This window comes from Ceratotherium simum, chromosome 17 (genome assembly GCF_057802395.1).
Source record: "Ceratotherium simum simum isolate JZ-2026a chromosome 17, ASM5780239v1, whole genome shotgun sequence".
In the NCBI taxonomy this organism is placed as follows: Eukaryota; Metazoa; Chordata; class Mammalia; order Perissodactyla; family Rhinocerotidae; genus Ceratotherium; species Ceratotherium simum.
In genome coordinates this window covers 30,662,255-30,689,627 of record NC_141916.1, presented here as the reverse complement: position 1 = coordinate 30,689,627, position 27,373 = coordinate 30,662,255, and the positions used below count along the sequence as shown (strand labels likewise).

Here is a 27,373-nt window from a genome sequence, read left to right as displayed (position 1 = left end):
TCCAGAGAAGCTGTAATTATTTCTTCTTTCTTCCTGAGTCCAGTGCGCGGCGCACAGGCGAGCGCCGCCGACCTGCCGAGCAACCCAGGTGTGCGGCCGCAGGTGCGTGCCCGCGCGGCTCCTCTCGGCCAATGGGCGAGCGCGCGGGGCGGGGCGGGGCGGGGCCACCCGGAGCGACCCGGCTCAGGGGCCACGCCCAGGGCGCTCGGCTCGGCACAGCGCGTCCTTGGCTTCTTCCCCGGCTGGAGGAGGAGGAGGCGGGGGCGCCGGTGCAAACAAGCTGAACTCTCTGTGCTCTCCTCGTCCCACCCTCGGGAGCCTGCCGGCGACTGGCTCCGGAGAGCAGGGGGTGGAGACAGCCCTGGGTCGGCCGCTGCAGTAGCAGCGTCAGGTGAGTGCGGGAGCCGCAGAGACCCGGGCGTCGCGGCTGCCGCACAGGGAGTCGCAGCCAAACTCTCTGCGCGGCCCTTGGCGTCCCGGGAAGGAAGGGACAAAGAGGCATTTGCCGCGGAGACGGCAGCGCAGCCCCGGAGTCGCCGCTCTCCAGTCGCGCCGAGTGTGGGCGCGCCGAGTGTGGGCATGCAGACGACGCCCCCCGGGGTCCCGTCGCCCCTGAGGAGCCTGCCGAGCGCCCACCTGCGGCCGGACCAGGGCGGGAGGGAGCGCGGAGCGCCGAGCGAACCCGGCGCGATGAGCGGCGAGGGCGGCCACAACTTCAGGCGAGTGGCGATCCGGCGGAAGTCCAACCCCTCCTACCTGCCGCACGGGACCCCCCGGCCCTGGAGTAAGCCCCCGTCGCAGCCGAGATGGACCGGGACGGCCGCTTTCAGGGGCCAGGCACCCACGGACGCCCCAGGTAAGTGCCTCGGGCGGGGAGGGGAGGGCTGGGGAGCGGTGGGGCGTTGTCGCAGGTGAAGGACGCGTCGAGCGCCCTGCAGGTGCGCCCCGGCTGCAGAGGGAGCCAGCAGGGGACACTTTCCCAGAAGGCTGCGCCTGGCCATCCACCCCCTGGCCTGTTTTGTCCCTTCCCCCAAAGGACCTTGGGCAGGAACCCGCCTAGGGCTGAGCTTGCCCTGGAGATCACTTATCAGGGAATTCCGGAAGTAAAGATATAACTCGTTAGAAAAAAAAAAAAAAAGTTTGGTTAGAAATTAATACGGCCCATTTTCTAGATACTGAAATTTAATGTTGCTTCGCTAAATTCGTGCTTTCGGCAGACCTTGTGGAGGTTAGTACAATGAATGGGGGAGGCTGATGTTCATCCTGGTCCGGCAGCCCAGCCGTTGAGTGACCTCGGACCGGCTACCCTGAGTGCTTCCGGTTTTCCCTTTTGGAAAAGACGCTTGACTCCCACTCTGAATGTGAAAAGCTGCAAGTCTCTCGTAGGAAACATGTTCCTAATATCAAGAAGTTGAATTCTCATTGCTGTTTTCGTATTGATAAATTCCGATATCAGTAATGCGGTATTTTGAGTTCTGAATTCTCATCGAATCTTAGTATTGGAAGAAATCCTCAAGATGATCTGTTCAAGCTCACATCTTCTTCGCTCTTTAAAGGCATTGCGTTCTCCCGAGGCGAGCTTGAAACTGTAGAAAACACTAGATTTTTTTTTCTTGATTTGTAAAACTTCTTTAAAATCCCCTCTCCCTTTTTTTGCTCCTATGATGCTATAACCAGATGTATGTAGACAAAACGCTTATTTAAGCAGCAGAAATACAAATCCTTTTATTCGCTTTCACTCATTTTGATCTGATTAAAGCTGTTATGATGGTTTAATTGTGATAAGTATTGGAGCTTTAAAATTTTTCTGAGTCCTTGTCCTGAAGCTATAGTAGTTATAGGGCAGAAAAACATGATGGATGATGAATTACAAATTTATAGCCACATTAGATAAGGGCAGAAATAGTGATGTGAGAAAATATGTAAACAAGTAACTGAATTACTGTGCTTTAGGTCTCAATTTCCTCATCTGCAAAATGAGGGCACTGATGAGATAACCTCTGAAATCTCTTCCAGCTTTAGGTGTGATTCATTCTAAAATGAATGGAAGAGTGTTTTCTTCCCTTTTAAGTGAAAGTGTATTGCTTTGTTTTGAAATTACTTATTTATGAATTAATTTTTTAATTGAACTACCCGATTTCTTAATAATCAGCTGTTTTCAGTTTGAGGGTAATGGGATCTGAGTTCTTTACATCATCCTTTTACTTAAAATCGCCTGCTTGGTTTCAGACTCCGAGTCAGTGAGCAAAAGATGAAGTGCCCTCCTGGAAGTAAGAGTGAGTCAAGTTGTGGCGGTCTGTAAGTCGTTTCTACAAGGCAGCTGTGCTTATAGAAGAGTCTGTTTTTCTTTTCCAGTCTCTTTATTATTCAGAGAAAATCCAAAACACTTAAAAAAAAAAAAAATGAAATTGAGAACCTAACAATAACTTTTCTGGGTCTGTTACATTGTCTCAATATTGTTTACCAGAACACGAAGTTCTTGCTGCTATTATTTTCAGAGTTGAAAAGTAATTACTTTATCTTCCTGGGTAGGACTCTTCCTCTTTACTGTAATATAATCTGCAGTATCTGTTGGATCATGATCTAGTGTTTTGACAGGTAGTCTTAAACTGTTGAGTGACCACACCCTGTTCAATTTGGTGGGTAAAAAATTTTAGAAAGTGCTTCCTTCTTTAAATCAAATCTGCTTCCCTATTAAGTCTCATGCAACTATCTGTCATATAAGTAGGATCCTCCCCTCATCAAAAAGTAAACCAGGTTTCAATTCCCAAGAAGTGCCAATTTACTCTATAGCACCCAGAAAAGTATTTATATATGATAACCACAACATTTAGACCAATTACATACAGAATGGATGTTACTCATTATCGAAATGTTACTTTTCCTCTTGAAGAAGGAACAAAAACTGAGAGGTTAAGAACTCAGCAGAGAATTCAGTTTAGGATGTTATGGTCTATGATTGTGAAACCCACTGTTTTTAGAGTTCTCTGCTTTTTGGCCAAAAAAAAAAAAAAAACGAAAGTCTATTAACTACACCCCCTATATCTGAATGTGAATCTCATCTAGGTAAGCAGAGAGGTAAGGTAATTGAGACAGGCTTGGGGTGCTATAGCATCCAAGTTCTAGTCCCTCTTCCATTACTAGCTGTGTGAATTGGACCAAGTCTGTCTCTCTCTCTCTTTTTTTTCATTTGAGGAAGATTGGCCCTGTGCTAACATCTGTTGCCAATCTTCCTCTTTTTCTTTTTTCTCTCCAAAGCCCCAGTACATAGTTGTATATCATAGTTCTGAGTTGTAGCTCTTCTATGTGGGATGCCACGTCAAGCATGGCTTGAAGAGCCGTGAGTAGGTCCACGCCCAGGATCTGAACCAGCGAACCCCGGGCTGCTGGGCTGCTGAAGCGAAAAGCGTAAACTTAACCACTATGCCACCAGGCTGGCCCCTGGACCAAGTCTCTTAATTTCTCAGTTTCTTCATGTGGACAATGGAGATAACAGTACTTTATAAGATTGTTGGGAGGATTAAGTAAGATTATGTAGGTAAATGTTTGGCACAAAACAAGCATACCAGATAGTATCATAACAAGGGGTCATCCATCTCTGTGTCTCAAAGAGTCTGGCACTAGGACTGGCACATGGGAGACACTCTATAAGTATTTGTTGAATGAATGAATGCTCTCGCCCTATAATGTTCATAATACCTACTATTTATTGAGTGCATTTTCTATACTAATAACTGTGCTATGTGATACACACATGAATATGAGTATGAATCTATTTCACAACAGTCCTAATAGGTAGGTAGTATTATGCCCATTTTACAGTTGAAGAAATTGAGACACAGAGAGTTTTACTAACTTGCTTGGAATTATTGACTGGTACTTGGTTAGAGAGGATTCAAATTCAAGTGTGCCTGGCATCAAAGGCAATGCTTTTACCACACATCACGTAAAGCACATAGTTCCATTATGGAAGAAACATGCATTTGAAGGGATCTTTTCTACACACACACAAAGTAGGATTAAAATTTTCTTATTTTGTGCCTTTTTTTTTTTTCGGTCCAGCATTTTCTATGTCTTCCCTTTTTGTCTTTTCTGTAGTCTGAATATCTGAAGCCCTTGGGGTAGGGGAGAGTCAATCTGTTGAATGTTTTTTCTCCTATCATTCAAGGTAGCTTATTTCCTTAGTTTTACGGGAATCCTGAGGGGTCTGTATTGAAGATGCCTTTCTGTAGAAAATATTTGTTTGTTTCTACTTCCAACCCCAGACCACTTTGATTAGCCAAGCATTTCTCTGACTTGAAGATAGTGTACATTTGACTTCAGGCTTGCTCAGGGGAGGTCAGCATCATTATTGTCATTAATTTTTCCATTTAGGCTTGATGTAGGTCTGCAGATTTTCTCATCAGTGTGCTTTGATGGAAGGCAGATTTTTCCTAGGCTACTCTTTTATCCAAAGTGTTGCTCCTTTACTGTAGAACATTGATGTTGGGTCTCAGGTTGAGTCTTTTCCCATTTTACAAGCTTGAGGCCAAATCTCCCCTTCCCATGCAAGACCCTCAGTTCCTGCGCTCTAGGTTCCCAAGAAGGATATTGCCCCCAGGACAGCGTGGGCTTACAAATTAGTTTGCCGCTGGAGTTTAGGTTTATCATTCTTTTTCTTCTTTCTCTTACCCTTGGGAACCTCCTTTAATTTTCTTATGATCTCAGCAATACATTTAAAAGTATATCTGTTGTAATTTATTCAGCATCCAGGTGCTTTGTGGTGAAGGACTTTTCACATTGCATGATGTGCAAGCTTTCTATAAGTAGAGTTCCTTTTTCCACTTCTCCACATGGAATACTCGGATTTTCAACACGTATTCCAATATCCTAAGCACTTTTAGAGGACTAATTTCACCTTTGTTGGAGCAGGGAAGTCTTAACTGTAATGCTGTACAACCTGCCTGGGCTTCAGAGGCAGGTCTCTCTGGCTTCAGTACTCACGTGCTTGTAACACTAGTTCTTAAGGGTTCCCAGGGCTTTGAGAGGAAAAGTGCAATGCAGTAACAGTGCCTCAGATATGTTAGGGCTGATGTTATTTGTAACATTAATGAATGTACGTTATATTTAAAATAATGATCTAAACAATTTAGAGATTTATAATAAAATGGTGATGTACATCAATATTGTTAATATTTCTTAGAGCTGCTTAAAGATGGACTTTGAAATAGAAAGTCCTTCAGAGGGACGGGAACCAGGAAGAGTTTTCTTATTTGGATTTCCTTCCAAGAGCAACTTAAAGAGTAGTCAGTTGTCTTTTAATGAACAGCCACGTCCTAAGAACATTGAGAGACTTGTATTCCACGTCCAACTATTTGCTTGCATGCGTTTCCTCTCCCGAGGGAAACTTAGGGCCGTGGATCCAACTGATGACAGAAGAGGACCTGGGACTTGGGGTAGGGATTAGAAGGTCTACCCAAGGCCACTACTTCTGGACTTCGAGGGCACTTGGATTCAATTCTGGTGGTTAGGGTTGTACTGAAATTCTTTTCTACATGCATTTACTGGAAAGTTGGTTGAAAAAGGATTCAGACATGATGCATTTAATTTTATGGATGTGAGTATAATGTGAGATTCACTAGGTTTGGACAGGTGCTCATAAATCTGTATTTTTAAAAAGTATATCAGATAATTCTGATGGTCTCTTTGGTTTCCAAATGCCATCCTACTGGCTGCATCAGAATTACTTGGAGTGCTAATTAAAAATTTCCAGCTGCACCCTAGATGTAATGAGTCACAATCTCCAGGGGGTAGGGTTAGAGAAGCTGTATTTTTAACAAGTGCCCCAGATGATTCTGATGTACAATCAGGTTTATGAAATACTGTGCATTCCCAAACGTGGGTCGACCCCACCTTTGGTCCTGAGCACAGACAACCAAGATTTGCCGGTGCAAAGCAAAGAGTGATATAGATTGTCCCTCAACTGACACATCATCTGGGCCCTCTGTCCATTGTGGTAAACTTTTTGCCCATTTCTGGTTGATTCCTAATTGCATTTTTTACGTCTGTTTTAGGTCTTTTCTATTTTCCTCTTGTTTCTCAACCCTACCCTGTCCCTTTTGAATAGACTTTATGCTAATAAACAGTTGGTGTCTTACAGGAGTATCTGATGTGAGCTCGAGTGACCTCTTTTCACTTCAGACTTGGTTTCTAGTCTCCCCTAGTGCTGCCCTCTCTTTCCGTCCTAACCTGGAGGACGAATCCAGTCCTCAGCTGCATTTCTCCTTTGTTACCTCCCCTGGTTTGCATCTTTACTCTCTCCCTTCACAGGCTCCTTGGCCTCCTACCTCTCTATTCCCTCCAAATGAGGTCTTCTTAGACTTTAAGCTTGGCTACTCTCTGGAGCTACCGCTTGACAGCTGTCTTCCTGAAACTATTCTATGTACTTCCCTTGCTGCTTGCATTTCTTCATCCCCTCACCCGGTCCTTCTCCCCACTTCCTTTTCTTCTAGCCCAGCTTCTGTTCCCGGGACTGGATCGGCACTCTAAGTCAGCAGTGAATTCCCAAGCATCAACCCCTAGCCTGTTTCTGACCTTTGGTCTTAATTTCTCTGTGACATTTGCTTCTTTTTAAAGCTCTTTTCTTGGTCCGGATTACCAGAGATCTGATTTTCCTGCTTCCCTGAAAATCCAAGTTTCTTCCTCTGACTATACCCATTTTTCCCCTTTCTTCCCTCCAACATCCTCCCTTCCCTCTTCCTCCTTATTTCCTGCCTCCTCTTATCCTTGGTGGTCGCATTCACTCTCTGGGCTTATTTAGCTGATCTATACTGCTCTGCATTTTCAAAGGCCTGCTTAATAAAGTAAATGCCTTAAGGGCAGCAACTTGCAACTTCTTTTTCTGCTTTAACCCAGCCCCTCCTGACATTCCTTGGAGGTATTATCAGCCTTGCTTTTGTTAGGCTTCCAAGTTTATTTTAAATCTGCTCTTCTCTGTTATCTACTTGCCACCCAGTCAGCCACCCGTTCTTATTGTTCCCCTTCCCCTTCATTTCGGGATGGTGGCCTTGGTCTCATTTCAGGCCTACTTCTCTTATCAGCTGTGTTGGTATCCACTCTACATACCCCCTCCCCACACACACCCAATAATTTTCTGAAATCTGGTTATCGATCATATCCTTCCCATGGCCAGAAGCCCTCTATGGCTCCCCAACTGCCTATTATTGATGCCTATAATGGGATACTCTGTATCCAAAAATGATCACCATAGTGACTGTTGGTTAAACCTTTACCAGTAACCCCTCGGTATAAAGATGGACTTTTTGAGTTCATACAAATATTTAATCTTATTTGAACTATTAAAGCTGGACTAGTTATGCACTGATCACACTATAAGAGTTGTATGTGTTTTCAGAAATAAATTTGGCATCGTTTGCAGAGCATTGTGTAGAATTAGTTGTCTGTCCTAGAGTGCAGTTGACAGTGTGGACCTTAGCACCAGCAAGTGTTCTGGGAGCCGGTAATCAATTTTGTGTTATTGCCTCACTTCTGTAAGAATAGAGTGAAGACAAAGCCAGCTGCTGTGCCCCTTTCACACACATACCCATTCACTGGAATTAAACTGTCCACTTCACCAACTGCAGCGTCTGCGGAAACCAAGAGGCTGCCATTGTTCTGAGGACTGCACCAACCCGCGGTGCAGCCTTGCTACAGACAAATGTCCAGCCTGCTGTGCAAGGCTAGGTTGTTCCCTGGGGCCTCCAGCAGGATTTTATGTTAGGTTACGTGTTAATAGTAGCCTTAACAAGTGCAATGCCTTTATGATAAGGTTATTTGCATTTTAAAAATCTATGCTAATGAGTACATTTAGGAGGTGAAAAATCAGTATGTAGAAACAAATAAATTATAAGATACCTCAACTGAAGGACACCGAGGGGTTATTACTTTAATTTCAAGTGCAATGCAGTATAATGTATGGGAAGTTATCAAATTATAGCCAAATTGGGTTTAAAATAATTGCTAAAAACTTAAAGAAAAATAAAGCTTTTAAACAAAGTGGTCTTCACTTTGTCTGCAGAAAGTTGACTAGAATAACATTTTTTTTCCTAAAACGTGCTACCTTAATGCTCTCATGTTGATGACTTACCAATATGTTGGTGGATATTGGGAATCTAAAGATGAATAAGGGGGCCGGCCCTGTGGCTTAGCGGTTAAGTGCACGAGCTCTGCTACTGGCGGCCCGGGTTCGGATCCCAGGCGTGCACCGACACACCGCTTGTCCGGCCATGCTGAGGCGGCGTCCCACATACAGCAACTAGAAGGATGTGCAACTACAACATATATCCAGTGGGGCTTTGGGGAGAAAAAGGGAAAAAAAGGAGGAGGATTGGCAATAGATGTTAGCTCAGGGCCGGTCTTCCTCAGCAAAAAGAGGAGGATTGGCATGGATGTTAGCTCAGGGCTGATCTTCCTCACAAAAAAAAATAAATAAATAAAGATGACTAAGACAAATGCCTTGACCTTAAGTAATTTCCATCTTACAGGGGGGAATATGATGTATAGTAAACAACCAGCATATAAGGCAGTGTTGAGTGATCCGAGTGTTGCAGTTTAGAGGAAAGCACACTTTTGGCTGTGCCGCGTCTAACTTTGGGGAAGACCGCACAGCTGGCTTGGGCCTTCAGGGTCGCTGGAGAGCCTGTGTCTGCTGGTTTATGTGTCTGGTTGGAGCAGTGTCCTGCTGGCCCAATCCGGAAATCCGCACCAGGTTGGATAAACAGTTTCATCCCTAAGTTCCATTCAGAGCCCTAAGCCAATTAATTCCACCGGTATCTCTGTTCTCTTTTCAAATCCCTTTATCCTTCATTACAAAGTTTGCCTCCTATGATCCCACTGAAGCTAGGGACCCTTCAGTCCTTCAATAAATATCTGAATGGGCCCGGCCCCATGTCTTAGCGGTTAAGTGCACGCGCTCTGCTGCTGGCGGCCCGGGTTCGGATCCCGGGCGTGCACCAACGCACCGCTTCTTCGGCCATGCTGAGGCCACGTCCCATGTGCAGCAACTAGAAGGATGTGCAGCTATGACATACAACTATCTACTGGGGCTTTGGGGGAAAAAAATAAATAAATAAAATTAAAAAAATATATCTGAATGTTTGCTATGGACCAGGGGTTGTGTTAGGGCCTAGAAATCAAGGTGAAAAGAATACACCATAATGGCTTAGAGTGTGGACTCTGGAGATAGACTGGCTGGATTTTGAATCCTTCTCTAGCAATTAACTGGGTGATTTGCGGCTCTTTTGGACTCAGTTTCCTCATCTCTAAAATGGTAATGTATTATGTTGTGGAGTTGTTGGAACAATACAAAGTTAATATTCTTAGGGGGCTTAGAACAGTGCTTGAGAAGTGTTCAAATAATAACTATTTTTCAGTAGTTAGGATGACACAGGTGCTACCCTCACAGTCTGGGTTTCTTTTGGCATTTTACGTGTCTCTCTAATCTATCGCTGTCTCACTGGACTGTGATTGGTTGTTTACTTTGTACCCACTGAGTGCATGTTATTGCCCACAGTACAAGCTCTTCTAGGCTCTTTTCTTCCCATCTCCTTTCACACGCTTCCTGCTTAGCCCTCTCCTCCCCTTAGTCTCTGCCAAAGCTGCCTTGCTCTGCTGACCTCTCTCCTCAGTCTTTTCTCCTGGCTGTCTTGAGCCCCGCTTGTATGTCAAACTTCCCTGAAGCCTGAATTGCATCACAGAACCACGACCCTCTACCTCTGTTTCCTGACTGAAGGCTGGCTTTCTCCTCTTAACACTGACTTCCTGGTGACTCAAGTGACAATTGATCATCTTTCTTTCTTTCTTTATTTTTTTTGTGTATTGTGAGGAAGATCAGCCCTGAGCTAACATCCAATGCCAATCCTCCTCTTTTTGCTGAGGAAGATTGGCCCTGGGCTGACATCCATGCCCATCTTCCTCTACTTTATATGGGATGCTGCCACAGCATGGCTTAACAAGCGGTGCGTCGGTGCGCGCCCGGCATCCGAACCTGTGAACCCCGGGCCACTGAAGCGGAGTGCAGGAACTTAACTGCTGTGCTCCCAGGCCGGCCCCTGATCATCTTCCTTTATCCACATAGCTCTTGGTCAGGACCTGAGGCCAGCCCTCTCTGCGTTCCCTGATTGTTTGTCCTCTACCCTCCTTGAAAAAAATCCTGCATTCACTTTTGCCAGCTACCTCAATTTCTTCACTAAATTTCTTCTTGTTTTTCTACTGCATCTGCCCCACCAGTCCCTAACTCGAATCATCCATTGCTGTCGCTCCTCAAGGGTCGCTCAAAGTCCATTCAAGCACTCAATAAATATTGAGTAAACAGAAAAATCTCAAACTAGCTTGGCACATCTTAGTTCAACATAAAAGTTTTCTGACAATGCTGTCAGAAAATGAAATTGGGTTCCTTTGGTGGTCGTGAGTTCCTTATTAATGAGGATACTCAAGGAGAGGCTAAATGACTTAGTAGCTGTGCTGTGAAGACAGAATGTCAGATGTAACTCTTTCTGACCTGCTACCTCAGCTTGCAAACTAAATATTCCAACATCAGTGGTTCTCAGCTTTCCTTCTGTGTCTACACCATTCATTTGCTCCTATCAGCAATATGTAGCAGTTTTGTGCAGGAGTATATTAGGAAAGGCATGGGAATATTATATTTTGTTCTCTTTGAGAATTCATGGACTAGATGTCCTTTTTCAGTTTAATAATTCTGATTATCCTGGACTTTTCTGTCTCCCATAAATTTCTTATTCTTTTTTTTGAGGAAGATTAACCATGAGCTAACATCTGTTGCCAATCCTCCTCTTTTTGCTGAGGAAGATTGGCCCTGGGCTAACATCCATGCCCATCTTCCTCTACTTTATATGGGACAGCACGGCTTGACAAGCGGTGCATCAGTCTGCACCCAGGGCTGCTGAAGCCGAGCACATGAATTTAACCACTATGCCACTGGGCTGGTCCCTAAATTTCTTATTCTTATTGCCAGTTTTTAACATCTCTGAACATAAAGATACTAATTGTTGATCTTTAGTAATGGGGAAAATACTTTTCTCTGATATTTTTATCCAGTTTACCCAGAGTATTAAAAACAAAAGCACTCTGGTCTACTGTAGCTAGTGAGGAAGGAAAAAAAGACATTTTCAAGGAGAAAGAGAAACATATTCTTAGAAAAGATTCTGGAGATGGAAGCGAGAATTAGTTTCCTGGTCTTTGCTGTACATCCAGATTTCTTGGGAATACTCACCTAATTCAAGCCCTCTACTGCTTTTTTCCTAGGAACTTTTTGACTAGATTAATATCATATCTTTAGCGGGGTGATAGTTACCTACTAAACTTTGAAGTTCTGTGAATAATGTTAATTTTCAAGAATCCTGTTAATTTTAGATGTTCTGCAAAAACAGGCAAAACTACATTTCTTCTCATTTACCCCATTAAAAAAAAGTATAATGGATGACTATATAATAGAATGTATCTATATATACACACACACACATATATGTGTATATATATATATATATGTTATATATATATATCAGTATCACGATCCTACTGGTGTGTGTTGGCAAACCACTTTAATTTTTTTAAGAGAGTTATGCATAGCGTTTTTTTTTTTCCATTTAACATCTTAGTGTAATAAGAAATTGGGTGTGAGTAGTCATACTCAGAGATGCTGTCCACCATGGAAGAACTACGGAACTGACTAGGGTGCTAATTAAAGCCACTCTATAGTTCTTTTATAGAAAGTGGTAAACTCAGGCCACTGGTTATGAAAACAGTGAAAAGAAGGGAAGAGAAGGATTCAGGAGGAAGCAAGGAGGGAACTGCCAATGATGGCAATCATTGTTCTGAAGTCAGTGTGGTGCCCAATATAAGCTCATTTTCCTTGAGAACTATGCCTGTTTCCAATGAATGACCAACTTTTATGTTTTTGTTAACCTGGGAGATTTGCTTTTAACCACATTGTGGGTGTTGAGGAGGTAGAAAAAAGGAATAGAAAATGAGAAGATATTCATATAACCCCCACTTTCTGTGGGCAGCTGTCATCATTTAATGTGATGAAAGCTCTCTGATGAGCTGGTAGGGGTGGGTTCTCATCCTCATGGTCTTGATGGTGGTTCATTTCTATAAACTTCGGGAAAATTATATTGGCAGTTGCATGTATCACTGATGCACTAAAAGCCCTTGTTGCAGAATATTCATTCCTGTCGATCTTTTGTTAATTGTCCATTTCTGGCGTAGATTCCTGGGTCCCACTCAATTTGTACTTTTTCATTTGGAAAAGGGTTTTTTATTCTCACTCCTTGTTTTGAGTCTCAAAGCCAGTTCCTCACAATTAGTTCCTGCGCATGTTATAGTGCCTCATTTGGAAAATAGGCTTCGTTATGGACTTTTGGAGAAGTTGAATAGTTTTGTGAAAATAAATAAAGGAAACCTCATTTAAAATGGAGTCAGGAAGCCCTGGAGGGGAAACTCTCACGCATGTACCGCTGGGTGCAGCCTGTATAACCAACAGAAAGAAGGAAGATAAGAATTATTTTGACAAGGGGGAACATTAATCACATGGGAATGTCATCTCCTGTTTTTAAGAAAAAGAGTGAAGATCTCTCCTGGCCCTAGCAACAACATGCTAACCATCGCTTGTAGCCAATGAGAAACCGCCACAATTTCAAACTGGTATTCTCCGATGAACTTTTGTTCAAAACAACCTTCCCCAGTTTCCTCCTAAAACCTGATCTTCCCTTTGTCCTTTTGGACTTGCCCATGTTTCACCATAGCTTACATGTCCTGAATTGCAATTCCTCCGCCATTCCTGAAGAAACCCATTTTGCTGATAAAATAACTGGCTGTTTTCTTTTTAAGATCGATAGTTTACGTCTGCTTATTTTCCTTTCTCCAAAAATGCCCCCCCCAAGAATAGATTAAGAAACAAATTTCCCTTTATTAATTCTTTTCTTCTAATATTTTCTCTTTGCTCATGCGTTAAGTGGGACACAGCTTTTTATTGCAGACCTGAAAGGCTTGACTAATATGAAATTTCAATCACTTGAAAAAAGTATCGAGTTCATCTCCTCCCGTCTTTACTTAAACACATCTTCTCACTCAGGCCTTTCCGTGGCCACCTATTTAAAATTGGAGCCCTGCTCCCATACTCCTTTCCTTGTTTTATTTTTCTCTACAGTATTTACCACTTTCTAACTCCGTATTTTTTATCTTATTTTCTGCCCCCCACCTCCACCCCAGTACACGCACTGAAACTCCTTGACAGCAGGGGTTCTTGTCTGTCTCTATCTCTTTTCCAAAAGTGGGGTACAGTCAGGATTCCCAGTGTGGAGACTGCCGTGCTTAGGCCTGAGGACTTGTTCTCAGCGGCTGGTCTGTGAGATAGGGAAGGAGGTGGTGGGTGTGTGGGGGGAGGGTGGTGGTGAAGGTGAGCATTGGACAGACCTTAGAGGTAGGGTGCCAGGCCTGGGCCCTTTGCACTAGAGCACCAGCGGCCGCAGCAACTGAGACACCACGGGCTGCTGTTTTGACAGGACAGGTGAAGGCAGAGAGTGATTTAGGAATAAGGTAGAGACAGGAGTTGGCATGAGGCCTTCAGTTCGTCAAGTTGAGAGCTATGAATACAGAGAAGCTTTCTTCATCACCTCTTTTAGTGATTTGTTGAATCATTTTAACATGAAGATGAACCTTTCTGTTAGCATCATAAGAACTATACCTGACTTGGTTCCCTGCTGTTTCTCAACACCTAGAAGAGTTCCTGGCTCATATTAGGTGTTGGTGAAATTCTAATGGAGTGAGTGAGTGAATGAAATCCTATGTTGAGTGCTACATTTTCAGAGTGCACATTTTATGCCAGCCCAGTATATAAAATTCTAGTTAATACACAAGCTTTATCACCATTTTTTCTCCTTATTTTCTTCTTTGCTCAGTTTATTTCTTTTTCCAATAGAGGATTCCTTTAAATAAGTTTCCTTGGTACTTTTGAGAGATGATTCAATTTAAAAGTGCATTAACTATAACTTTCAAGATATATCTGTTTTATATAACAAAGTATCCTCTAATTATAGCTATTGAAATTACATCATTGTTAATTGTTTCTTTGAGACAAAGTTATATCTTTTAAAATCTCTATCATGGGTTGGGTGTGGGGTGCAAGGGAAAAAATCCTTTGGCAAAGCAAAGGGATTAGCTATCTGATAATATATTTAACCTGAAGTATATAACAAGCCGAACCTCTTCCCTAGTTTTCTAAGGTTACTCACACACTCGGTCCCTTTCCAGCTTTTTAATTAATACTACATTCTGAAACTTTCTGTCTACACTTATAAGGTCATTTGTTCTGTGTTAACTTGCATTAGATGTTCCTTAGCCACAGAAAAGTTGTTTATCCTGTAACTGAAAAAATGAGCCTCAGGTGAGCAGTAATAGTTTGATTGCAAATAATTCTTTACAACTGGAATATTTAAAATAGTTTTGTACCCCTACCATGGGTAAATTTCATGCACATGAAAATAATTTTAAATTCATAGGCTAAGTTAATTTCTTAGCTCATTTGAAATAGTCTGGCCTTTTCAAAGAAGAAATCTTTAATCATACCATCTTCCTCAGGAAGTCACTTCCTTCGTGTAAATTTTGTGCATCTGGGCCCACGTTGTGGTTTCTTTATGGGTGTAATTAACCTAATTGCCTTCTCAGGGCTTCATGCTAGGAAAATGAGAACTACAAACTTTAGTAGATATTGACATTTAGAATATGATTCACTTGTGAACAAGGTTCAAAGTTATTCTAATGCAAAAATCTACACAATGTGATAAGGCACCGTATGGTGTTTTGACCGAATTTTGTCTGTGCACTGTATATAAGTCATGGAATAGTGGACCAGATAAAAAAATCAAGTATAATGGTGAATGATAGAAATTTCTGTGCTAGGAGGAGTAGCTTCATTTCTTGAAAGGAGGGTAAAACTGATTGAGAGATCTGGCTCAGTAATCAGACAGGCATGGGTTTAAATCCTGCCTCTGCCGGTTTATAGCTTTGGGTAAGTTGTGTAACCTCCCTAAGGCTGTTTCTTTATAAAATCGGGATGATGAAAGTATTTGTTTCATAAGGTTGTGAAGGAGTAAATTAAGTAATGGATGTAAAGCTTGGTGTATGTACATGTTCAGTACTCAATAAATGCTAGCTATAAATTTTATGTATATTTATATATATAAATAATATATATGGTGTTTATGTGTATTTTAATTGGTAATTGGAATTGCCCCTGGGCACTTTTGAAGATATCTGATAAAACTAATGTAGCAAAACTTCTAGACAGATACCCAGAGTATTTATTTGAGTAGAACCAGCAGGTTTCACATTAGGAGATGTTTTTTTTTGCTTCTAAAATCTTACAAAGTGAACTTACATTAACATGTTGCATGAATTCCCGGTTACCCCTTTTAGATGTTTTGCATTTGACCACTGTCTTTTCATTTTCAGTCACAGTGAAATATCTTTTCTAGACATTCAATCCTCCTGTTGCACTAGTTCACTGTATCATCCTACATACCACATACACATTCCATATACCACTGATACATTCTTTTTCACTATGAAATTTATTTTTCAGAATATTATTGCTCTCCACTGTTGCAAGTAGGAATATGTGGGAGTGGTGCTTGAGCCATTTCCTCTCATCTTAGAAAACATTAAATTCTCATTTGCTTTATAGAGATGGTTTGGAAATATATAGCATCTAATAATACTGTACTTCATAGGTCAGACTTGGGGTAACAGTAGTAACCGCTAGGACATTAGCCCAAGTTGAAAAAGAAACAAGTATCTGCTTTGAAGATAATATTGAAAGCTCTGTACTTTATTCATGTAGCCTTCACTCAGCAAATTCTTTAGTAAGCTTGCTTTTAATTTTTCCCCTGCTCACAGCAGATGAAAAGCCACAGATTAGGAGAGGCACGAGAGTGGATCTGGAGGGAACTGGCTACAAGAGTGTGCTTTTAGACATGGCAACAGAAATGGTCTGACAATCTGACATGAAAAATAGAAAAAGTTGACAACAATACCACCCAACATTTCACAATTATATTCTTGTCATCAAAAAATGTTTAATATTCAACATTGTAGAAAGCAAGATAGTGTATAATTTCCTAGAAATTTCAACCGAAATATTTTTCAATTACACCTTCATGGACCACACTAGGTATATAGTGTAACATAATAGAAATAGCATTCTGGCCATTAAATCACAACCAGGCTTCTTTTTTCCCTTTACGGTTTCCATTGGCCCTACCTCTTAGGTTTTTGTGAGATCAAAAGAAACAATGTAGATAAAGGGTCTTAAAATTCTCTACAAATGAAAGTGGTTGGTAAACAAAGGATTTTCTTTAACTTTTGAGGCTTATTATGATAAGGGTGACCATTATTAAGGTTTTTTGGTTAGTGCAGCATTTCTCAAGTCGGTACTGTTGACATTTGGGCTGGATAATTCTTTGTTGTGGGGAGCTGTTCTGTGCGTTGTAGGATGTTCTAGCCTCTACTCATTAGATGCCAGTAGCTCTAGACATTGCCAGATAGCCCTTGAGAGCCAAAATTACCCAGGTTGAGAACCAGTGGTTTAGTGTAAGTGTGTTTGTTACATGTGAACTTAAAACCAAATGCTTTACTAATGTCATAGTTTGGTTTTAGCTATGCAAAACATCCAATTACCATCATCTCTGCTTGGTCATTTTGGGTACCTTCTGTTCTTGCCTTTTTTTTTTTGTGAGGAAGTTCAGCCCTGAGCTAACGTCCATGCCAATGCCTCCTCTTTTTGCTGAGGAAGACTGGCCCTGGGCTAACATCTGTGCCCAACTTCCTCTACTTTATGTGGGACGCCACCATAGCATGGCTTGCCAAGCGGTGCGTTGGTGCACGCCTGGGCTCCGAACCCAGGCTGCCAGCGGCGGAGCGCGTGCACTTAACCGCTACGCCACAGGGCCAGCCCCTGTTCTCGCTTTTTTTTTTTTTTAATGGAGGAGAGAGCTGCCTGTGTTTAGATTTGTTTCCTACTTGTTTCACATAGTCCATACTGTGACTTTAAAGATTTTATTTATTCAGTTTTTCCCCCCAAAGCCCCAGTAGATAGTTGTACGTCATAGGTTCACATCCTTCTAGTTGCTGTACGTGGGACTCGGCCTCGCGTTGGACGGAGAAGTGGTGCCTCGCGGCGCTCCCGGGATCCGAACCCGGGCCGCCAGCATCAGAGCGCGCGCACTTAACCGCTAAGCCACGGGGCCGGCCCTATACTGTGACTTTAAAGTACTGAAAAAGATTTCTGTGACACACGGGGAAGTATACATCGTTGTTTTAGCTTCACATTATGGAAGCTTCTAGACTTTTTGGTGGGCCATATAATTCTTAGTAGAGTGCCAGGTGCTAGTGGAAGAGGAGAATACTTACAATTTGCCTAAGTGTACCTAACTTGTAGCTGATGCCCCAAAATAGCTGGTGCTCTTGAAACCAGTCTCTATGAATATGTTGAACTGTGTGGACTCAGTGGGGTAGAGTGCCAGAGAATCCACGAGGGAGATGAATGTTGCAAGCCTTTGCTCCCCCTGGGTATTGCTGGTCTTGCCTTCTCATTTTCTCTTCTTCCTTCTCAATACATCAAGAGTTCTCCCATTTCCATATAGGTTTTCCAGGGGCATGAACTGGAGAAGGGATGGACGAAAGAACCAGAGGAGGTGAGGGCTGTGGGGAATGCTCAGAGGGAGAGTTTTAGGCCCAAGAACAAACACAGAGTGTAACAAATACATGGGAGAGGGCCGGCCCCGTGGCTTAGCCGTTAAGTGCGCGCACTCTGCTGCTGGCGGCCTGGGTTCGATCCCGGGCGCGCACCGACGCACCGCTTCTCCAGCCATGCTGAGTCCGCGTCCCACATACAGCAACTGGAAGGATGTGCAGCTATGACGTACAACTATCTGCTGGGGCTTTGGGGGAAAAAATAAATAAATAAAATTATTAAAAAAAAAAAAACAAATACATGGGAGATCAGAGGGGATTTTAGGAGATGTTGCTGTGGAGTGGACATTTTATTCATAGTGTTTGAGTGCCTTCTATGTGCCAGGCACTGAGCAAAGAGCTTTCTAGACACAGCTTCATTTAATCTTCCCACCAATTTGCTGAGGTATTTGCTGTTACACTTATTTTACAGATGAGGAAACTAAGGCCTCAGAAGGATGATTCCTTTGCCCAGAGTCTTATTTCTAATAAATGGTCAAACTGGACAGAACCAGGCTGGCCCAGATCAAAGCCCGCAGACTTAACCACAGCATTGAACAGTTAATATGCTGCTAGAAATTACATTTCTGTTTGTGGGATTTAGAGATACAAAATAGAAACTTATCTTTTGTCCTAATTCAACAAAAAGGAACTAAAGTACTTTGGACCACTGGGAAGAGGAGAAATAGAGTGCTCTCTGCCCTGGATGAGAGCTCCTGCCTTGCAGCAGAACTGCACTCTTATTCCTTTCTTCCTCGGGCGTGTGCCCATGGCTTCCTGCTTTCGGTTGGTAGCTTGTTAGTCTAGGCGGATGTTTAGGTAGATTTTTTTCTTTTTTTTTAGGTAGATAATATATTTTTAAGGATAGGGAGGAGATTACATGCACTGTAACTGTTGCTTTATGATGAAATAAATGTGTAAATCACCCAGACAGATCTCAAACCATTGTACCCGCTCACTGCCATCTGCATAAAGAAAATCTCTGGATCAGTTCTTTTTCTTAGAGAATTACTTTAGGTGATCCCAATTTATGAACAGTAGGCTAGTAGCCCTCTGGTTTTTTTGTGTGTGTGTGTGAGGAAGATCAGCCCTGTGCTAACATCTGCCAATCCTTCTCTTTTTTTGCTGAGGAAGACTGGCCCTGGGCTAACATCCGTGCCCATCTTCTTCCACTTTATATGGGATGCCACCACAGCGTGGTTTGCCAAGTGGTGCGTCGGTGCACGCCCGGGATCTGAACCTGCGAACTCCGGGCCACTGCAGCGGAGCGCGTGCACTTAACCGCTTGCGCCACCAGGCCAGCCCCTAGCCCTCTGGTTTTATGGTGTGTTTTATGTTCAATTCCTCTGTCCCTCCTAGTTAAGCGGAGTTCACTAAACCATCAGCCCTGAGGTCTGGTCACCGTGGCTCCTCTAATACCTGTCCCCACCTGTTCCTCAAGCCAAAGTTTTATCTTCAGAGCTCCATTCTTGTTTGTAAATTGTCACGTTCCTCCATGTTTTTGCTTTTCTTATGACTAAGAAGAGGGTTTGTGAGAAACAGAATGTCGTCAAGAAAATCTGTTATTCTTGAAGAGCATAGTACTGATAGTTATCCAAAAAGCCAGAATGAAAATGAACAATACAGGGCCGGCCCTGTGGCTTGGTGGTTAAGTGCGCGCGCTGCGATGCTGGTGGCCCGGGTTCGGATCCCGGGTGCGCATCGAGGCACCACTTCTCCATCCATCCTGAGGCCGAGTCCCACATACAGCAACTAGAAGGATGTGCAGCTATGACATACAACTATCTACTGGGGCTTTGGGGGGAAAAAAATAAAATAAATAAAATCTTTAAAAAAAAAAAAAAAAGAAAATGAACAATACAGCCTTCAAGTTCAGTTTTTTGCGTTTGATCGTGATGACAATTTTGAAGAAGAAACAGTATTTGAAAGGGCCTAAAACCAAACTAAAGTAATAAATTATGATTTAAAAAAACCTGACAGGCTGACTTTAAAAAAAAAAAAACAGCTTTATTGAGATATAGTTCAGATATCATACTACAATTTACCCACTTAAAGTAGGCATGCTGACTTCTGAGATGGAAAAACTTTGGACTGTTTCAGTACAACTCCATAGAACTCTGAATTAGGCAATGATTTTTAACAGAGGAATTTTCTTTCTTCAGAAGTGTTTAATTACAGCAAGGTAAGAACTGAGACAAAGATCAAACAAAGAATGGGTTCAGAATTGAGCAGAAGGGTTTGACCATCTTTAAGAAGAAACTCTGTCCCCAATTTATGACCATTTAAATGCTTTCTACCAAATTGTGTGACATTTTTGAAATGGAGATTGAAATGGAGATCGCTAGTGTAAATAGATATGGTTAACTTACTTGAATATATTTCACAGCTGAGAGATTTGCTATCTCTTACCAAATTGAGATAGAAGAGGAAGGGTCACTGATGCATAAGTTCCCATGCAAATATGCCTCTTCCTCTAACATTTACCCGTTGAAGACTTTTGGGTGTGTTCATAAATTGGCCTTGAAAGAATGTGAGATGAATGAAGTGTGAAGATGGTTCAGAGGTCCTTCAAGAGATAGGAAAGCCTGCACTTCCCATAATGAGATTTCTTAGAAAAAGAGGCTGGTGACCAGTGAAGTCTTTAGTGAAATCTCTGTCTTGTCTAGTCCTTACAAGAAAAAAGTCCTTTAAAAGGATATACAATATTCATAATATGGTTCTTTAAAAGTAAGTTTTTACATTCTTAACGTTTGTAAAAAGCCTGTATTGAGATTTTCTTCTTTTCACTGTTTTCCTATTTCTGTGGTATAAAATAGGTATTTAGGAAATTTAACTCTAACTTACATAATTCTTACCCTTTGCCCATTGCTTAGGAATGATTAGATTGCAGATTGAGGGTTGCCTTTAGTACAATGGCTTTTTATATGAGTAAGGACTGAAGGAAACATCTCATGATAGGATTATTGAATAAAATCTGTTGTTTCTGTGGGTGCTGAAAATCACAGTCAGAAAACATATCTGTTGCATTTCATCAATAGGTCTTTATGCATTGGTTATTTTGGAACTGAACTTACACATCTCATGTAAGCAGTCATTTTGAGAATGAGGCATAATTTGAGGCTGGGAATTAGGCAATACTGCGAGTTGTGAATAAGATACATATTATTTCCAAAGATCTAAAATTTCTTTGTTAAACACACATTCAAAATAGCTCCTTTAAGTACTTCCTGCCTGTGAAACTTCCAATTTTTCCAGATGGGAATTTTCTAGAATTCCAGCCTAGAGGCTGGAATTTTGTGTAAAACTTCTCAATGGTTGCGACTAACTGAAAAATGTTACTTTGTTTTGTGAGCCAAACAAAACATGCCTACAGGCTGTGTCCACGTGCACTCTCTGCGCCTAAGCAAGTGCAGGCCTGACTCTGTGGAGAGACAGAACATCAATCCTGTTACACAAGCTAGAAAGTGATCATGCCTGGAATGCGTAGAGGTGCCCAAGATCTGCAGCGGGGGCAACAAGGAATAGTCCACAGAGGAAGTGGCACTGATTTGGGCCCTGAAGCACAGGTAGGATTTAGAGTTGGGTCAGTGAGGGATGTGCATCTTGTCCAGAGTGGGAAGCACAGGTTGGTTGTTGTGAGTAGCGATTAGTTCAGTGTGCTGCCAGCCTTGGGCTGTGGAAATATACCAAGTAGGGAAAGGATAAGGCAAAGCCCTTCTCATAATCCGCATGAGCTCCGCTCCCCAACAGCCCCCACCAAAACACAAATCCCTCCTAGACTGAATTGTGCAGTGTAGGTTAAAACAGAATATGAAAATTCAAAAATATGAAAAATCAGCTGTAAGACAAGACTCTTGCCCAACCAGATTGTTGAGCCTTAAAAACTCTTCTGTATAGTAGAGCTGCTACTGTTCTATAAGTAGTCATCTGTTTTGATCTTGGGAGTCACTGGGCTGAAAACAAAACCTTCACACATCTCTTAAGTAAAAAGGATATTGGCTCAGTACTGGAAGAATTTAAGTCTTTGGTCCCATAAATTTTTTTTTTGTGAGGAGATCAGCCCTGTGCTAGCATCTGCCAATCCTCCTCTTTTTCTGCTGAGGAAGACTGGCCCTGGACTAACATCCACATCCATCTTCCTCCACTTTATATGGGACGTCGCCACAGCATGGCCTGACAAGCAGTGCATTGGTGCGCGCCTGGGATCCAAACCGGCGAACCCTGGGCCGCCGCAGCGGAGCACGCACCCTTAACCGCTTGCGCCACCGGACAGCCCCTGGTCCCATAAATTCTGATTTTCCTTTACTAGACTTTCATATCTTAGAATTCCCTTTAAATTTCTCAATGAGTGGGGATATGGTTGGATGACTCAAATAAAGGCTATTAAAGTTATTCTTTCACCTTCCCAGAGTTGAAGTTTATTGTCCTTCCCTTTAGGCATTAGATTTATGATTTAAGGTGACACATTATGATATTTACACTACTGTGTTGCATTAAATGAGACTGTCCATTTGAAATATGGGAGATAATCTGACACAACTGAGAATTAAAAGTACAATTGAAACGCTTAGCATTCTAGTCCTGGGTCATCCATTAGCTTGCTCAGCAACATAGGGTAAATCACTTACCTTGAATGACTTCCTTTGGTCTTCACTTGTTAAACAGAGGAGTGTAATCTGGTTAAATACTTGATGGGGCAAGGTTTGGAATACACAAACAAAAATGCTGTCCCTTCCCCCAGGACACTGTGTCTGATGCATTCACCTTGGAATCCTAGTATGGTCATCACACTTAGCAGGCGCTCAGATATTTGTTGGTTGAAATCAACGTAAAAGAGAAATCTTTTTTTTTTTCTGTGGTATTAGGAGAGGCAGAAGGTATGTATTTTCAGGTTTGTTTTTATGGGTGTGTGTGGGAAAAAAACCGTACACTCATTAAGAGGGAAAGGACACAGGTATAAGACAACTGTTCGGCGAAACTTAGAAGTGAATGCCTGCCTGATCTGTCCCAAATCTTCAAGTGCTGCAAATTGTAACCTTGGCGCCTTTTGTGCCCTCACTTGCTTATTCACTTTGGTTGATTCATTCATTCAGAACTCATTTATTGAGCACCTGCTGGGTGCCAGGCCCCCATTTAAGCTTGATGGGTGGCTAAGATGAATTCGGGTCCATGCCATCAGGTAGGCCATCATCTTAATAGAGAAATGCACGGAAGCAGATCACAGCACTCTAGGATGTTAGAGGTATTATGACGAAGGTATGTAGAAGGTATAGTGGGAATATAAAGAAGGGAGCCGTCATTTCTGTCTGAGCAGATGGAGCAGAGTCGTAGGGGCTCATAGAAAAAGGGGTGCTTGCAGTTGCTCTTGAAATATGAATGTGCATTGAGTTACGAAGGGAAAGGAAGGAAATGAAGGGAAGGGTAGGGCACGGGGGATGTGGGAGCAGCCTGATCGCTTCCCGTAGGCTGAGCTATAGGAGAGGATGTGTGGGAAGAATGCAAGGAAAAGCTGGGGAAAACCTGAAACCGTAAGACATCTCCTGAGGCAGAATACTTCTGAAGTAGGGTGATAAAGTAATATATTTTGTATTAAATAAAACCTGTCTTCCAATAAGTCTAGTAAACATTATATTTTTAAGTCATTTAAGCTTCATAATACTCTTGAGGGGGAGGCAGTATTGTTTCCATCTGTAGACTGAGAAACTGAGGTAGAGAAATTAAAGTCAGGTACTTTGATTAGGGGAATTACACTGGGTGTGGGTTCTATATCTTTTTTTTTTAATTTAAAAAGCAATATGAAATGTACTAAAAATATGCAAATTAGTACATAGAACTTTTTTCTTGATTAATTTGATAGTAATTTGCCTACCTGATGCTCCATCATCCTTGAATATTTAGTGCATATTTTTTTTTACAAACAAGGACATTCACCTACATACTCATAATACAGCCATCAAAATCAGGAAGTTAACATTGATTACAACATCTAATCCTCAGGCCCCATTTAAGTTTCACCAATTGCCCCAATAATGTCCTTTATAGCAAAAGGATACAGTTCAGAATTACTCATTGCTTTTAGTTGTCCTATATATTTAGTCTCCCACAGTCTAGAACAGATCCTTAGTCTTTCCTTGACTTTCGTGACCTTGATACTTCCAAAAATTAAAGGCCAGCTCTTTTGTAGAATGGCCTTCAATTTGGGTTTGTCTGAGGTTTCCTCATGATTAGATTCAGGTTAGGCATCTTTGACAGGACCCTAGTGCAAAACTGATGCTGTGTTCTTCTAATTGCATCTCATCAATCATGAGATGACTCATGATTTCTCTTTGTCCCATTACTGATGCTGTTCACTTTGATCACTTGACTAAGGCGGTGTCTGCCAGGCTTCTCTACTGTAAAATTACTTTCTTTCTTTGTAATTACAAAGTATTTTGTGGGGAAGTACTTTGAGACTATGTAAATCTCTCATTTCTCATCAAACTTTAAATTTATTCATTTATAGCAGTGTGTACTTATCATTTCCTAATAAGTTATAATCTGTTACTCTCCTTTCAAGTTGGCTTGTGTACCCTTTTGACAAGTTCCCATAATTCTTTGAGCACTTCTGGCTAGCACAAGATGTTCCAAGGTCGTCTTGTTCTTCCCTGCCCCAGACTGGAATCAGCCATTTTCCCAAGGAGCCCTGGTTCTTTTTAGTGGAGAATGATCTTTAGAAACCAAGATCTGGGTGCTAGATATGATCATAGCCATTGGCGTGTTACTGCTCCCAGATCTTCTCAGCTAGGGAATATATATATACCCAAATATTCATAAGTAAGTACATACACATTTGTATAAGTATATATACATTTGCATGTTGTCTATCTAAAACTCATAAGTTATTCGTAGGGATATATCCAGTTCTAATCTGACACCACAAGATTCATTCCAGTTTTCTCCCTTGCCATATTTGTAACTTCTTTTCCTGAAAGTGAGAAACTGGCTCCTGTTATCCTTAATGTATTTACTTACTTGGTCCATCCTGCTGTATATAACCAATCTCCCGTTGCTGCTGTCCCCCTCTCCCTCTGTGCAGGTATCCTCACACCACCTGGGCTCTGATACCCTGTGCCAGCTTGACCCTCACATGTGGAGACCCTCCTGACTCAGCCTGGGCTTGGTTCTATTTCTGCGTGCGGCACGTCTGAAAGGACTAGGTTTACCTCTCTTGTATTTTGGGTAAAGCTTTGTAATTGAGATCTTGCCTATTCTCCCTTAATCTTAAATTGCATTTTTTGGTCAGAGTTTTTTCATCTAATAGGTTTCTTTTTGTCTGTTTTGTCTTCATCACTAATAGCAATGAATAAATTTACACGTGGGTGTTGTGATTCTCGTATTCATGCTTATGTACATCATTATTGGACAGCTTGTGGTGTGTTACGTAAATGTTATATACCATGATATATTTTTAGGTATAAGTAGTAAAGCCATATGTTTGTATAGCAACATAAAATGCAAAGATGTTAGAACTGGCTTAGAAATCCCACATATCTACCTGTAATCCTCATTACCATGGATTGCAATATAAACGGGAATATTCCATAAATTTATGATTCTGATTTTAAAATTATGTCAAAGACGTAACCATTGGTGTATTAGTTTCTTTTGGTGTTTGTGTTATTCCTTAGAAATATGTCTTTTTTTTTTTTTTTTTCCCCTTTCAAACATGCATGGGGAAGAAGTTGCTGATTAAGGTCATGTTGATGTTCTAAAGAAAACAATAACAGGGTTTCTTACCTTCCTGAAAAACTGTGGTTCCTTTAGAGATCCTTCTTCAAAACAAGTCAATTTGTTGGAAAATAGAGCTTCCTGGACATTCCTTTCTTGTGTGCACTTATGTATTTCGTAGGAAGCTGTGTAAATGTGGGCACTCTGAACAATTGTTGACTGATTCCCAAGGTTCTGATTGACTAAAAAAGCATGCTGACTTTAAAGTTCTTTTAAATTTTTTTTGTTACATTTTCCATTCTTAAGTCTGTCCTTCTGAAATAACACTTTTTTTTCTGGGAGGTCATCCTATTTCACTATTATTTTTCAGCGATTGAGGGAACAGGTTTATAGGAAAAGGGTTTATATTCTATGCCTGTGGGTATATGGTAATTCTTGTGGAATTCTGAGCGTCAACACGTACCAAATATTATTCAGATCTCGTCTCCCTTCCGTGATGAATCTAGAGGTCACTGTTGCACCCATGGTTGGGCAGATAACTCTTCATCCCAAAAGCAAGTTAATGCATTCATTTGTCTAAGAATGGAATCTTGGTGAGTCAAGTGGGAAGCTACTGATGAAGTTATCAATGCAAATGTAGATATATCAGTTTGTGAGGTACAGTTACACAGCAAAGTAATAACAGCTGGCTGGATTAGTTGGATTTACTATGTTTTGGAGGTTGACATCCTGAAGCAAAAAATAGAGAGCCTCCGTGATCACATGGTGGGTGAAAAATTTCATTTGAGCATTCTCCTTGCTTTGAATTCTAGCCCATTGTTGCCTTGTGGAACCATGTGACTCTTAATAGTCAAAAGTCTAATACTCTTAATACAAAAGTCTATACTCTTAATACACAAAATAAACCATTTTATTTAACTTTCGTTATGGAAAATTTCCAACTTCTGCAAAGTAGAGAAGAGTATGACCTCCAGCTTCATCACCTAGCTTTGATAATTATCAACATATGGCCAAATAATTTTAAGTTATAAAGTTAAAAAAAAAACATTCAGATAATTTTAATGAAATGGGACTTGATGGGACTTGTTTATACTTTTTAGCCTGCTGTATTCTCAGAACTAAAATAATTTATATTGAAAGCAATCGTTCATGTGGAAACCTTGTCTGTCTATAACATGGCAAATGAGAAATTTCCCTTGAATTCCAATTAATCATTGCCTTAGGTATTATTTATTCCCTCTCTCCCTTTGTTTTGTGAAATTATTAGGATTACTTTCTGGAAAAAGAGTTTCTCCTAGGCCTAACCAACAGGAAGTAAAACAAACAAAAACCTTATTGCACTGATGATTGTTAGTTACTTGCATGAATCATAAGAGTTCAAGGAGATACTTTGCATACCAAGGTTCCTTCCGCTCGCAATTTTGTGATATTCTTCCCCATTACTTCCCTGTCAGTTCAGCACATCCCAGAGAACTCCCCCCCCCCTTTTTTTAATTGTGGTAAAATATACGTAACATAAATTTTACCATCTTAACTATTTTTAAGTATACAGTTCAGTGGTATTATATACAATCATATTGTTGTACAACCATCACCACCATCCATCCCCACAACTCATTTCATCTTGTAAAACTGAGTCTCTATACGCACTAAACACTAACTCCCCATTCTCCTCTCCACCTAGCCCCGGCAACCACCAATATACTTTCTGTCTCTATGATTTTGACTGTTCTAAGTTCTTCATGTAAGTGGAATCATACAGTATTTGTCTTTTTGTGGCTAGTTTATTTCACTTAGCATAATGTCCTCAAGGTTCCATGTAGCGTATGTCACGATTTCCTTTTTAAGGCTGAATAATGTTTCATTGTATGTATATACCAGA

The 27,373-nt window shown here is 41.5% G+C and overlaps 1 protein-coding gene across 2 annotated transcripts in view; it reads left to right on the top strand.

The window, feature by feature from the left end:
• The first annotated feature begins 251 nt into the window (after nucleotides 1-251).
• Nucleotides 252-27,373, top strand: part of FGD4 (FYVE, RhoGEF and PH domain containing 4) — a 199,599-nt gene continuing 172,477 nt past the window's right edge. For both annotated transcript variants that reach the window (XR_015554970.1, XM_087442579.1), the window contains exon 1: nucleotides 252-856. Coding sequence is in view for 1 of the 2 variants with exons in the window: in XM_087442579.1 (XP_087298705.1) it covers nucleotides 580-856 (277 nt within the window). In the remaining variant the exon portion in view is untranslated. The remainder of the gene's footprint in view (nucleotides 857-27,373) is intronic.